The following is a 13824-nucleotide window of genomic DNA, read 5'->3' as shown; positions in this document are numbered from 1 at the left end:
GCACTGCCAGCTGTGGCTAGGTGGCAAAGGCTGTCAGAGCTGGTACATTTGGTGAGGATGGCAGTGGGATGACAAAGCAGCCAAAGCCAGGCTGCTCTGCTGGCTGCAGGGGGGATGTTCTTGTCCCAGCAGGCACCTAGGGTACAATGTGGTGATCCTTTTCTGAGTCTTGGAGGCTCTGCTCTTGGTTGATGCCCTTGATGGCTGAAGAGAGGCAGAGACATCTGAAAGAGGGTTGAGAGAGGCACTTTATAGCCCAAGATTGGAGAACAAAGGGTTATAACAACAGGGAGATATACAGGAGACCTGGTCACCAAGGGAATGTGTGTTCTACCTGTTTATTCTTCATTCTTGCTCACATATTCCCATATTCCTTAAATATCACTATATTCTCCTGCTGCAGAATAGGTCTAGTGGCCTGAGCCGATCACAATGTGTCTGTGATGCTCCCTGTGGCATCTAACTGCCCTCCTGTCCTCAGAGAAAATCATTAATTAAATTTACACACCTCTTGCTGGATTTTCTCCATGGGTCTTTTTAAGTTTTAAGCTGGCCATTCGATTTTTGTGGCTTGTGTGTAGTAAAACTGCACGAACCCTTTAATAAACCATTCTGAGGGCAAAAGTGTCTGTATGAGAGGGTAAGAGGGGGGCTGGGTGGCTTCTCTGTGGGTGTCTGAAGTGAATGAGAAGTGAGGGAGAAAACAAAGGATTAAGAAATAGTTAAAGGATAAAGAGAACTATCAATAAGAAAGAAAGGAAAACACTGTGGGATATTGCTGATGGGTTTTAAATTTGAATTTGGGCAGATTTTTTTTTTACACATTTTATGGGAAGAAGTTGGAGGGAGACTTGGTTGCTGTTATACTTTCAAATTATAATCTAAGTGTTGCCTTGATTATGCATCATTCTGATTGCTGTGGGCTAGTGATTAGAGCATAAAGCTTAAAGAAAAAAATATTTTGTTTTTCTTGACTGTAAAAGACTTGCTGGGTGGTTTTGAATGAGTTATTTCACTTCACTGTGCCTTATTTTCCTGATCTGCAAAAGGATATTAACGCTTATTTTTGTGAAGGCAGTCTGAGAAACTAAATGGAAACTTCTGTATAAACATCAAGTGTCATTATTATTGTTCTTAAACTAATCCATTGTAGTCAGCTGCTTTTATAGTTTTTATGAAAGCAAATACAATGGAAACTACATAATGGGCTGCATAAAAATTTTGTTTTATTTAGAGAAAGACAAAAAGTGTCTAAGAAATGCAGCAGCGGGTTGCCCTTTTTCATAAATTGCAAAAAGACCTTCGTTAGGAGTGAATCATACCAGGTAATGAAGTTACTCTGAAGTATATGTGACACAGTTATGAGAAGTAACAGGCTCTGATAATTTTTGCTATATGTTTATCTCACTATTTTCCTGGAACAGTCAAAGATTTTCAGTTATTTTTGAGCAAGAGTAAAAATTTATGTGTTTCCTTCATTGCCAGTATCTGAGAGGTGAAGTTTCCTCAGGCTGTGACTTTAAAATCCTAATTTTCAGTTGAATAGTTTGCGATGTCTGGTTTTTACACCACTAGAAATTGTACAACAAACATTGACACTTCTTGGTGAGGCGGATATGACCCATCTTTAAATACAATACTGTTAGAACAAGGTAATGGAACTTTGTGAAAAGGTGAATCCCATTACTTTTCACATTTGCCTAAATCCTGTTTATCTGAAAGGTAATCCTACCCCTATCAATTCACCTTGAGAGTGGACAGTCCCAGTGATTCAGCCAAGGGCCATATGCAGGAGGCTTGATCAGTAGGGCATCTGTATGGCAGGGTTCTCTTAGTCCAGGACACTGATTATACTAGCAAAATTGAATGTTTGCCAGTTAAGTTTGTTCTTCTCCTGATATGAACAGGATTTTTTGCTGGTGTAACTGTGTCTATGTTGTGAAGGGGAATGTGGTATGAGGTTTTTCTTTAAGACGGGGCACTGTTGATCATAGGTGGTATGTCTTTATACATTTAAGTAATTTGGCAAAAGTCTGTTATATGGTCTTGGCCTTAACATGACCCCAGAGCGAGTAACTTGTGACCTGCCTGTCCTCATCAGCATCAGTACTGCTGCCTTCTAGGACAGCCCAATTAAGATAATTCTATGGCTGCTGTAGGACAACTTAGTATCTGTAAGGCAGGCTGTGTGCAACAGTCCTGGCTGTTCATTTTCAGTCCCCAGTGACTGCATGGCAACAACTGCCTCTTCAAAGCCCTTTCCTCCTTGGGGCACACATGCCTGTTTTCCCCAGGTTCATCTTCAGACAGCTCCTCTGTGTGAGCTTGCTCCCTTTAAACCCAAGGCTGTTCAGGCGCAGGCATTACATCATATGCTGAGCAGAATGGGTAGAGTGATAAAACACCTGAATGCAAATGGCTCTGTAAGATGATGGACAAAGTGCTGCTGTTAAAATAATTACACCATAACATGAAAAGAGTCAAATCTCTTTCCTGGTAAGTCAGGTTCATTTAGAAGAATGGTTTTAATGACATTTCAGCAAGGTATTAGCCTTTAAATACAAATACCATTTCACAAAATAATTAAGAGCCAGTTTGAAATGGGGATTTTGTTTAGTGATTGATTACTTTTTTCCCTTTGTAAATTTTTAAAAATACCTTGTACTTTTGAGGACATTTATGAGGTTTGCTCTTTTGCTGCATGGTCAGCATCCTACCACTATTTGTACCAGGTGTAGTGAATGTATTAAGACTGTGGGAGAGGGCAAATAACTCATTTTTCTGAAACAATGTACATGCTGGATCTTTCCTTCTCATCTTTTGATCCTGATGATGAAAAATAACACTAAATTCATTAAAATAATGTGATTTTTTTTTACTTTATAGAAAAGTCTAGTGTTGTATTTGTATTCTGTCAGTGAAGAGTTAACATAAAATGTTGTTCTTGGGAATATGGGACTGCTCATCCTGTCAGTGAAGCTAAGAAGACTTTTCTATGTATAACAGCACTGGGAAGCAAGACTGTTTTTCAGGGTAAGTACAATAAAATTCAAGTAATGCTCTTCATCAGAAAACATTTGTAAGAAAAATGCTGAAAAACATTCATTTAGTTATACTATTAGGTAGCTTTTATTTTCTTTCTCAATAAGAATAGTGAGTGTACATACACACAAAAAAATGCCTTGCTCTACCATTATTCTAAATTGCAACTTGCAAATGACATTTTTCTCCTTGTCTTTTTAAAGAAATGGAAAGATGGATTTAATTTTTAAGACAGTGGTCTCATTGCAATTCCATGTCAGGAAAGTCCTCCGAGAAGATGAGAAAATGCAGGCAGTCGAACAAAGGAGCCACAGAAAAGGAGCCTGATCTCCTAGAGCTCAACAGACACATATTAAAATGAGCTGACTGAATGTCAGTCCTGTGTCCTGTGGGCTCATCTTCGGGGCAATGAGGTCCACTACAGATTTTCTGATTGTAGCACTAGAGGTTTCCTTGTCCTTTTCTACTGGCCACTTAGGGTGGAATGACAAATTCTGCTTTGCCATGACAAAGTCCAGTTGGACATCTTTCTCCCAATTCTCCCAAAATAGATTAAAGTGAATACAGACAGAGACAATGAGTAAACTATGATGTAAAGTTTATATACAAGAATATAACATTTATCTGGAGTATTTACAATGTTAATTAAAGCAATATTTTACAACTCTTTCAGATTAACCACTAGGTATATTACAGTTAAGCTACAGATGGTTTAATTTGCAAAATAATTAAAAAAAAAAAGTGGCATTCAGATCAACCAGCTCCAAAACTTGTTATTTTTTTTTTTTTTTTTCTGAGAGAGAAGGGCTCAGACTTGTGGAAAATAAAATGTGAGAATGGTTAATATACCCTTACTGGTGCCTATGTATCACATGCAAGAGTCGTAACGTGACCTTTATAGCGTTAATACCGATGGGAAGCCGTGTCACCTCAGCGGAAGCGCCGTGCCCGCGGTGACAGGCCAGCCGCACGCTTGGCTTTCTCTGCGTCTCCTGCTGTGGCACAACAAACATGCACGCATACAGAGAAGCAGCAATATAAATGAACCAGCATTACCAAAACGAAGAGGGAAAGGCCTCAGACCAAAGTCACCTTTGCAACCATAAAAAAACCCCAAGCTTTAAGTGAGATACTTTAATACTCCCCAAAAATAGTCATTATTTTTTTTTTTATTACATTTTAACCTATGTACAAAAATGGAAGGGTTCTTCCCCTCTCGGGCAGCGGTCACTGTGTCTCGTGCCCACGGCATCTTGAGGCTCACAGGGGCCAAAGCAGGAAGGAGCCGGAGGCCCAGGGAGCTTGGGGCAGGGGTGGCTGCTGGAGGACAGCCAGAGCCGAAGCCACTAACACTGCAGTTTGCGGATGCTGCGGGAGAACCGCTTGAAAGCCCGCTGCCCTTTCTGCCACCGCTTCAGCGAGGTGATCACAAGTTCCCCAGCTTGCTTCTGCCCCATCACCAAGTAGGGGACGTTGATGTCGTTCATCTCGTCGCAGGTACACTGGAGGCCACCTTTGAGCCAGAGCACTATCTTCCTCAGATCTCTTTCTGTCAGCCCATTCAGCTTGTAGATGGTTTTGCTCTTTGTTTCAGGGGTGATCTTGGTATCCCCATTGATGTAGGCAATCTCCTTCACTTTTATCTTCAAGGCTAATAGAGCGAGGGGAGGGGGAAGTGGGGAGAGGGAGAGAGATTGAGAGGTTTTTTTCCCATTAGTGCACATAAAGAGGACCTGGGGAGGGAGGTGCTCTATTGCTAATTAAACTGTCAGGGCTGACAGAAGAGGCAGCAGGTGGCTCCATTTCTAAAGCCACAAAGGGCATGCAAGTCATTTCAGCTTGAATCAACCTTAGGGTTGAGGTTTTTTGGATTTCTTTTCTCCTCTTTCTCCTCCCCCTCTTTTCTAAATTAATATTTTTTCCAGCTTTTCTCTTGTTTGCAACAGAGTTTTGCAGAGTTTGTTTGCAGGTTTGCTACACTAAGCAGAGCACTATTTTTTTTGCTGGGAGAGGGCAGCCTTCCTGAAAGTAGCGTTTGAAGGGGAGGTGGGGAGGCAAGTACCTAGACCTAATCTGAAACCTGATCCCTGCTGCAGCTCAAAACTTCTACACTTAATTTATTAGGCTGGAGAGGATTTTAGGCAAACCTGTAAGGAAATGATATTTCACATGCATTGTTTTTTTGAAAGAATAGATCCCACGGAGGGCAAATTGGTCCAACAGCTGCATTTGATTTGGTAAAATAACTAGGAGGGGGTTACAGGGCTCTGTAAGAAGCTGTGGGGCGTGTTTAGCTTTAGGAGGATTTATCTGAGTGCAATTTGCCAGGCCAAAACTATTGATTGTTTTAGCAATTATGTCCCACAATCATAGTTTCAGGTTTTGGGTGGGGTTTTGTTTTCTTTTTTTTTTAAGAAAGACTTTTGAATTGTTGTAGATACTTATACTACAAATCTGTTTCCAGGTATTAAACACTGACCTATTGTAAAAGGATTCCCCTCCTTATTCCCTTTTGCTCTTGAAATGCTAATGTGTGGATAATGTGTCCTTCAGTTCTCTGTGTTGAAGGGGCTTTCTTGTCCTCTTCTAACCCCAGATCTTCCCATTAAGTTTATATCCCCAATTGTCTGTGCATTACCTTCTCTGTCAAATGATATATAGAGCTTCATTCTTAATCTGCAGAGAGAGTCTTTCTTAGGATACACTGAGATTGGTCATGCGGCTCTGTCTCAAACATCTAAATGAAGCTTTGCTCTACTTCTCCCCAGGCAATAGTCTGCATGAAAGATTTTTTTTTTCCTCATTTTACTTTCTATTGGGTTTGCCAGCAACATCCACATAAAAGAGCACTACTTCAAAACAGTAAACAGAAAAGAATGATAAAAAGGGCTACTTTTTACTCCAAGGTGGAATTTTGTGTTTCATGACCCGATGGTCAAAGCCCTGCCTTTATTCAAGCACATCTCTTACTGACTCCACTGGGAGCTGTACCTGATCCTCGACTCTCAAATTTCAAGCGAGAGGAGCTCTGCTTCCACTTACCAAAGTCGTTTTTGCAGAGGTTTTCCACGATGTCATTATCATCTTCATTTTTGTTTTTGCAGGCATCACAGACCTTGGGTGCTGGAAATGCAAGCAACAGTCCCGGTCAGACCCGGGGAGAAAGGAACGGCAGGTGGCGTTGGGAACCCTTTGGGAAACGCCAGCTTTCCATCCCTTCACCCCAAAGCCTGCTCCTTCTCCCCGAAGCTGCCCGAGCACTTTGTCCTGCCTTATCCTGCGGCAGACCCGCTACAGGGGTCACGGTGGACTTTTAAGGTCACGCCTCAATCAAAAGTTTTTGTTTTAGCGGGTAAAAAAGAAAAGTACAAGGGGAGTGGGGAGGGAGGTCGAAACACGACACAGAGCACCCCAGCTCCGCGCTACAGCGACTGCTCTTGTACAAGGCGATCGACCCTCTGGATGCCGCGCGGCTCCAGTGCCGAATCCCAGACCTTTCTTTGAGGATGGAGATGGGTGCAGGCCGATGACAGTTCCCCGACGGTGCTTGCGGTTTCCCCGGCCCCCTTGAAAAAATCTCCCTGAGCCTGGCCTGCGGCCACCTCCCCGGTCCCCCGTCCCGGAGCACCGGGGCGTGCTGTAACCGAGGGCAGACGCCTTCGTTCCCCCGTGGAAAGCCGCGGAGGGACCCCGCTGTCGGGGCGCCTCATCGGGGGCAGATGCTGCCGGCCCGGGGGCGACCCGGCCGCTCCCTCTTACCTTCCCTGGTGACGGGGAGGATGTGGTCACTGCTGGCCAGCGGGATGCACAGGTCATTGTCCTTGGGGAAGCGGCTGCAGTCCAGCATGTCGGGCCAGGGGAAGCCGAAAGCGGACATGACCGGGGCGCAGCTCTCCTTCACCTCCTCGCACAGCGAGTGGCAGGGCTGGATGATCTCGTCCAGGTCGTCGATGCAGACGGGGGCAAAGAGGGAGCAGAGGAACTTCCTGGTGTCCGGGTGGCACTGCTTCTGCACCAGAGGGATCCAGGTGGACGCCTGCTCCAGCACCTCCTGCACCGTCTCATGCCCCAGCAGGTTGGGCAGCCGCATGCTCTGGTACTCGATGCCCCGGCACAGCAGCATCGGGGCGGGGATGGGCTTGCAGTTGGAGCGCTTGTAGGAGAAGTCGGGCTCCCCGAAGGGGAAGAGCCCGGCGGCCGAGCCCATGCACTGGGAGGCCAGCAGGAGCAGGGCGCAGAGGCGGCGCTGCATTTTGGGGCGCGGTGGAGGTGGAGGGGGGGCTGGCGAAAGGCTCGGGGGGCCGGGGTGACGGGGCGGGCGGCGCGACGCTACCTCAGCCGCGGGCAGCGTCCCCCAGCCCGGACTCCTGCTGCCAGGCGGGGACGGAGAGTCTGAGCGAGATGCTGGGGCAAACGGGAGTTTTCTGGATTTTTTTGTATGCAAATAGCAGGGGGAGCGGGGGCTGGGAGGAGCCTGGTGACAGCCATCCAGAAAGGATTGGTCACTACTTTCTCGGTCTGCTTTTGCTCAGGGGGATTGTCTTTTGGCAGGAAATCTTTGGAAGGAACGTTACCGTGCGAGCGCGGAGAAGGAGGGAAAGATCCCGGCGAACAAAGAACCCCGAGGAACTCCTGTGCCGGGCAGGGGCCGCGGGGGGCTGGAGGTGAGCTCTGCCTCTGGCACAGCTGCTGCGGAGCTGCCGCGCTCCCCCCGGCACCCCCTGCCCACGTTTGGAGTTCTCGCTGCCGGCGGACGGGAGATGTGGCCGGGCCGGCTCCCAGGCAAGGGGCGAGGCTGGCCCCCCTCATCCCCCGGGGGATGTCTGCCACCTCCGGCCCCTCCCTGCGATGCTGGCAGGGCTCGCCCAGGGGCTGAGGCCGCCGACAGCAACTGGGGGCTGCCAGCACCCCCGGCCCCGCTCCGGCTCGGTAGCGCCCAGCCCTGGGGGCTGCCAGGCGGGGCCCTCCTGCTGCGCCCCAGCCCCTCCTGCCCCTGGCTCTCCGCTGCCAGGAGCGGGGGCCTGCAGCGGACCCGGGCCCTACAGCCCCTGGATGGCCCCCGACTGCCAGTGGGGGATTTCCCCGGGTGGAAGAATCCAAGTGCTTTCGAAATACTAGCACGTTTTTCTGAGGCTAAAAGCGCGGGCCTGGCTCCGTGCAGCATAGGCACATCCCTTTCCTTTCACTCCTGTCTTCACCTAGAAACTCACTTTAAAAATTGTGTTTGTGTTGATTTAACACCAAGGGGAAGACAACAGGCAAGGCGCTGGGATCACAACTCAGCTTCAGTGTGCTTTGGATAATTCTTGGATTTTTAGTAATATTATTTATGGGATTATTATTGAAAAGAGTAGGCCTGTGTAGTATCATTTTGTGGTAAACCACATTCATTAATCAGCTACTGAATATTTCTCCTTATAGAGATGTTTTATGGGAAGCTAGCCTCAGCCATGATGACTTCTGTAAATTGCAGGATCTCTGTAAATCCAGTTTCCCTACAGGGGTTCCCAGAGATGTGACTCATTGCTTGTGGCATAGGAAGGAGATGGGACCTGTAGCATTCCCGCAAGGAAGGTACAGGTCTGCCATGCTGGAATGGCTGCAGCGCTGCCCCAGGCAGGCTGCTGTCACACGGTGAAGCCAGTGCCAGTTCTTTCAGTGGAGATTCCAAGATCCCTTCCAGTGGGCCAAGCTGATGAATGTAATCTCCCTGTAGGTCAGCTCCTCTCTTGAAGTTGTTTGAAACCTGGAAAATAAATATCCTGAATGTCTACTATCACTTTTGGTCAGGCTTAAAAGTAGTTTATTTTTTACAGCACCATATGTTCTTACCATTAATTACTTTTAAACAGAGGACATGTAAGCTGCTGGTCTCAGTTGCCTTCCATAGGACTGAGCCCCACTGATGCCTTATTGTGCCCATTTTAAGCCTATTTTGTCAAGTGCCAGAGGCTGTAGGCTTTGTCACTTGCCAGGAATATCCCTTCCTGCTCCTAGTGCTGATTCTACAAGTCTCTATCCCCAAACTCCTCTTTGGTGGAAGCAAATCTAGCAGTAGGTTTGTTCTGACCCTGAATGGTTGGGTTATTCACCATGTCTTTGTAAAATGGACAGGTTTGTGGTTTGTGGTTTGTTTTTCTCTTTTTTTTTTTTTTTTTTTGAGTCATTGATATCCCCTCAAGTGGATTTCGGCATGATTAGAAGAAAAATTGCCTGCTCCATAAATATACACTACTTTCTATGGACAGGCTACATGGAAGCAAAGACCCAACTCTGAGCAGACTGTTTAGACTAGATATAATAACCATTCTCTGTGGTGGAGGATGAGACACTTCTAACAGAAACCTGCTCATTCTTTTCACCAGAATTGTTTGCTTGTTTGTTTCTAGCCCACAGGAAATAAGCAGAAAACCCACACGTTTTCCTGGACTGATCTTTCATTTGAAACAAGGTTTAATTGAGACCTTATTATTTCTATTTTTAATGACCCCCGGTGAACTAATTTACTCTAAGTTTGCAACGACCCGAATTCACGTAAACAAAACCAGCCCACGCCTGCAGCCCCGAGCAACCATTGGTGTCCTCGCTCCGATCCCTTGCAGGTGAAAGCGCCACAGGGCGAGCTGCCTTCAGCGCTCCTCGCTGCCAGCTCGGGCGCGGCGTTCCCAGCCTGCGGAGCCGAATGCTGTTCGCCGGGACTGCAGTGCAGCAGTGCCCGTTCACCAGCCGCCTTCCCAGGGCGCGGAGGACGCTCGCCCTGCCGGCCTGGCCGCGCCGCGCCAGCACCTCCCCTCGCACGGCAGGGCGCTGCGGCCGGAGCGGGGCTGTCGCGGCTGCCCCGGTGCCGCTGCCCCCGGCTGCCGGGGGCACACGGCGGAGCGGAGCGGGCATGTGCCCGGCTCGGCTTGGCTCGGCCCGGGAGCGTCCCCGGAGCCGCCCGCGGGGGTGTCCCGCGGCACGCGCTCGGGCCAATAACCATCCCAGCCTCCCGGTTAATTGGGAACGGAACTAAGGACTGGTGCCGCCCCTCCGGCCCCCGGGGCGTCCGACCCCGCGGGCCCGCCCCGCCCGGCTCTCCAGCGCAGGTGCGGGGCCCGCTGCTGCCAGGTAAGGCGCTGGGATTCCCCTCCCACGAAAGCCATCCGGATGGAGAACTTTTTGGCGACCTGGTCTGACCTGGCAGGAGCCAAGTAGGTCTGCACTCCTAAAATACGATGATGTTTTAAGGTATACTTTTTTTTTTTTAATATATTAAGGTGTTTTTAAGAATTGTTTTAAAGGTAGCATAGGCTTTTGAGCACCCATAAATTTATCAAGTGCCATGGATTGTTAAGCTACTTTAAAGCTCTGAAAGTAGCATAAGTGTTTAAACCACTTTAGATGTTTAAATCTGTATAAGCTGTTAAAACACCTTTAATCCTCAAGTGCTTAAATCACCTTAAATTCTGTGAGTTAGGTGAATGAGCTGCCTTGAAAGAAAGAACCTCAGCTCCTGTTCCCTCCAGCCCTCAGTTACCTGATAGATGGTGGTGAAAGTGAGTGAACTGGAGTCCTTGGAACTTTCACAGAGTTCAGTGTAGCATTGTGTTCTAAGGAGTGTGCCCGTTCTGTGCCCTCTTAAGTTAAAACTATGGTGCTGCTCCCACTGGTTTTCAGGCCTTGATAAGGATTATGAACTTCTGTGCATTTTTTTGACCAGTCCTGAAAGCCGAGATGTGGAAAGGGAAAAACGTATTGACACTTGCCTGTCTGCTAAAGAATAGGCAATACGCTTGCTTGAACACAGGCAGCAATAAAGAGTATGAATTTGTTAATTTGTGTCATACTTTTCCATATCTTCTGCTTTGGGATCACTCAGTCCCTTACCTGGCTATGTACTGTATGTGGAAGCCTCTCTACTTCTCCCTTCCCCCAACTCTATGAGGTGCTTTGGTGATGTGATGAGCTTTGAGGCAAAAGCTGCTGTCACTCATGACTCCTTCAGCCTGGGCCTCACATTTCTTTGTCACAGACCTGAAGGTGTCATTGTCCTTTTGGGCTGCAGAATCATGGGATAATTGTGGCTGGAGAGAACCTCTAGAGACCACTTAGTCCAAGTCAGTGCTCCAAGTTCTGGATTTAGCCAGGTGACTTGCAGTCTGACACTCCTGAGACTTCTCTGGGATGCCTGCACCCTCACCTGGGAGGCTTAATTCAAGGCTGTGTCCCCACCCTTCTCCCCTTCTAGAGAAAATGTTGAGCTTTCATCTCCTGAGCAGTCCCCAGATTGGTTCTCCTTTGTGGGAGATGGTGAGACTAGGATGGATGATTTGCCACTTTGAGAGGAATGATTTGCAAAGGGAGGCACAGATGCATGGAGGACAGCCAAGCCTTTCCTGGCACAAAGCATCCACCTTCCCCAAATGTCTGGGTAATTCTTTCACCCCTGAATTGAATCCAGCCCCACTGACTGGTGAGAGTAGCCAGGCCACGCAGATTAGGGGAATACTGATCTCAGGGGCTTTCTGAACAAGAAATCAGAGCTTGAGGAACTGCCCTTTACACTGTAGAGGAACAAAAAACCTGTGGCTTTTTAGCTCATTCTCTTCAGGTCATAAAAAGGCAGTGATGAGGACAAAACTGGTTTTCTCACCTCGATGAAAACATCTGAAGAAAATTTCTGCTTACCTTTAAAAATGGTCTCCAACATCACACTACAGAAATAGTATTTCTATTTGAATCTCATAGTTGAATTTAACAGGAAAAAAGAAATAGGATTGCATAGATTGTGATGTGAGGTAGCTCAGCAGCAGATCTCTCCTGGTGCTGTTTCGGTGGCTGATAAGGTGGAATGTAACATTTTCCAGATCCAGACTGGGCAACAATCTTGTTTTCTGTTGCTACAACATTTAAGGGTCCCATTGTCAAAAACTGCACGTGCTGTAGATATATCTTACCCTCTTCCCCCCCTCGTCTCTGGAAGGAACCCTTAAAAATAAAGTTATACTCTGCTTTCCATTTGGAATGCTCACTGAAAATGCAGCGGCCAGCATGCTCGAAAGGTGTTGAGGATGTGCCCGAGCGGCACAGGGGGAAAATCTTCCTTGGGCGATGGCAGAAGAACCTCTTGGTGGCGCTTGTGCACACTGTGTCGTGTTCTCCTTTGCCCATTGACACGGGGTGTCGATCTTCCCCCTGGAAATACCGTGCTCTGTATTTCTGCTCGCTGCCCTTCTTCTCTAGAAGCTCTGTTTGGGGACTGGAACTCCAGGCTATTTTTAGTCAGGGTTTGCTATCTTGGGAGGGAAAGATCAAATTGAGGCTGATTACTTTCAAATGGAAATGAAACCAAATCACACAGTTTTCTAGATTTTCACTTTTATTACTGTTTTAATTTTAGTGGTCTTTCTGTCAATAGTTTTCCTGCATTTAGTATCTTTAAATTTTCAGTTTTTTTTTTTTTTTCCAGTTTGGAATGTTTTCTGTAGGAACATTATTAAATATCATTCCAAATGTCTTCTTTTTAATGTTGCTTTGTACTTTCCATTTATAGAAAGCGGTAAATATAGGTGCTTAGATGTTATATTGTGCATACACACACATATATGTATAAATCTAGATTTATTTGTATGCTAGTACTTCAGTAAGTTACGATCCTTCAAATTTATCAGACATGTATCTATAGCTGGCTACAGTTTTTGTCGTGGTGAGCATTTTTGCTCATGCAGAATTTCTGTTTGTAATTACCATTCCCTTTACTATCTATCTCATCTAAGTGCTGGATAGCAAAGATAGCATAACCATGCCCTGGAGGGCTATAATTGCATGGTACCTGGTTTTCCTAGTGTATTTTGTTTAAAAAGCTGTAATGTAATAAATCTTTCCTTTCTTTCCCCCTAGCTGCTATTTGCAGCCCGGTAGTAGCTAGCACCTAGAGCAGAGAGCGGGGCCTCACGGTGTGAGCCATACAAAAGGGCAGGGTGTTTATACCAGAATGCCTGGGTTCTGTGAGGGGCACGGGTGCTTCAGGTGGGGAGAAAGGAGAATTGCTGCCTCCATCTGGGCTGGGTGACGGGGAACAGAAATACTGCCACCATTGTACACGATGTGAGTTTTGCCATTGTTACTGTCATGAGGGGTCTAGCTCCAAATTTTACTCCTTGTTAGGACTTTGTCGGGTTTTGGCCATTTGTGTCCAAAGCTGTCATTAGTACTTCCCCTGATGAGTGGCTGAAGCTGTGGACATTGGTGAGCTTTAGTGTGGATCTGTGTGCTGGGAGGCTCACATAAATCTGCAGATGCAAGGGCAAAGATAGGCACTGACTGCTCTGCTTCTGCAGTGCATAACTGAGAAAAGAGCTCTAAATGAGCGTGGAAGTGAGGCACAGAAGTGTGTACAGTGTGGAAATGAGGTACAGAAACTCACTTTCAGAACTAATTGCTTCTTGCAGGGAAGTGGTCAAATTTGCTGATAAATAGCTAGTCTAATGGCCTCAAGGTTTAGACACTCGTTACTTGTCAAGGAAAATGATTTTAAAACAATAATAATTTGTAGTAAAACATTTTAAAAAGCAAAATCAAGAGAACCTGTTCCCCAAAGCTATGCTATCTAAAATAAAGTAATGAAACAGATGCCAGATTGATCTAATCAGCAAGCCTCTGTATTGCTTTGGAGTTAAATTACACAGTGATTCAAATAATCAAACTAGTATGCACATAATCAGTAATTGAAATATATTTGCAGACTCTAGAGTTGGTATTTCCAAAAAAGAAACCAGAAAAACCAAAAGAGTTTGAAGTAGC

General features: G+C 46.4%; 2 protein-coding genes across 16 annotated transcripts in view; one reads left to right on the top strand and one right to left on the bottom strand.

Annotated features, from left to right (window-relative positions):
* LOC116183568 (toll-like receptor 2 type-2) overlaps positions 1–13824 on the top strand; it is a 77474-nt gene that overhangs the window by 34758 nt on the left and 28892 nt on the right. The window lies entirely within an intron of this gene.
* Positions 3106–7440, bottom strand: SFRP2 (secreted frizzled related protein 2). Its single transcript, XM_021530215.3, has 3 exons — positions 6802–7440; positions 6085–6165; positions 3106–4693 (listed from the first exon to the last, which is right to left on the bottom strand). Exons 1-3 carry the CDS (start codon positions 7292–7294, stop codon positions 4389–4391), a joined length of 879 nt encoding a protein of 292 aa, XP_021385890.1. The 5' UTR covers positions 7295–7440; the 3' UTR covers positions 3106–4388.

The sequence above is a fragment of the Lonchura striata genome, chromosome 4, assembly GCF_050655825.1.
Source record: "Lonchura striata isolate lonStrDom1 chromosome 4, ASM5065582v1, whole genome shotgun sequence".
NCBI classification, from domain to species: Eukaryota; Metazoa; Chordata; class Aves; order Passeriformes; family Estrildidae; genus Lonchura; species Lonchura striata.
This window is presented reverse-complemented; position numbering and strand designations above follow the sequence as displayed.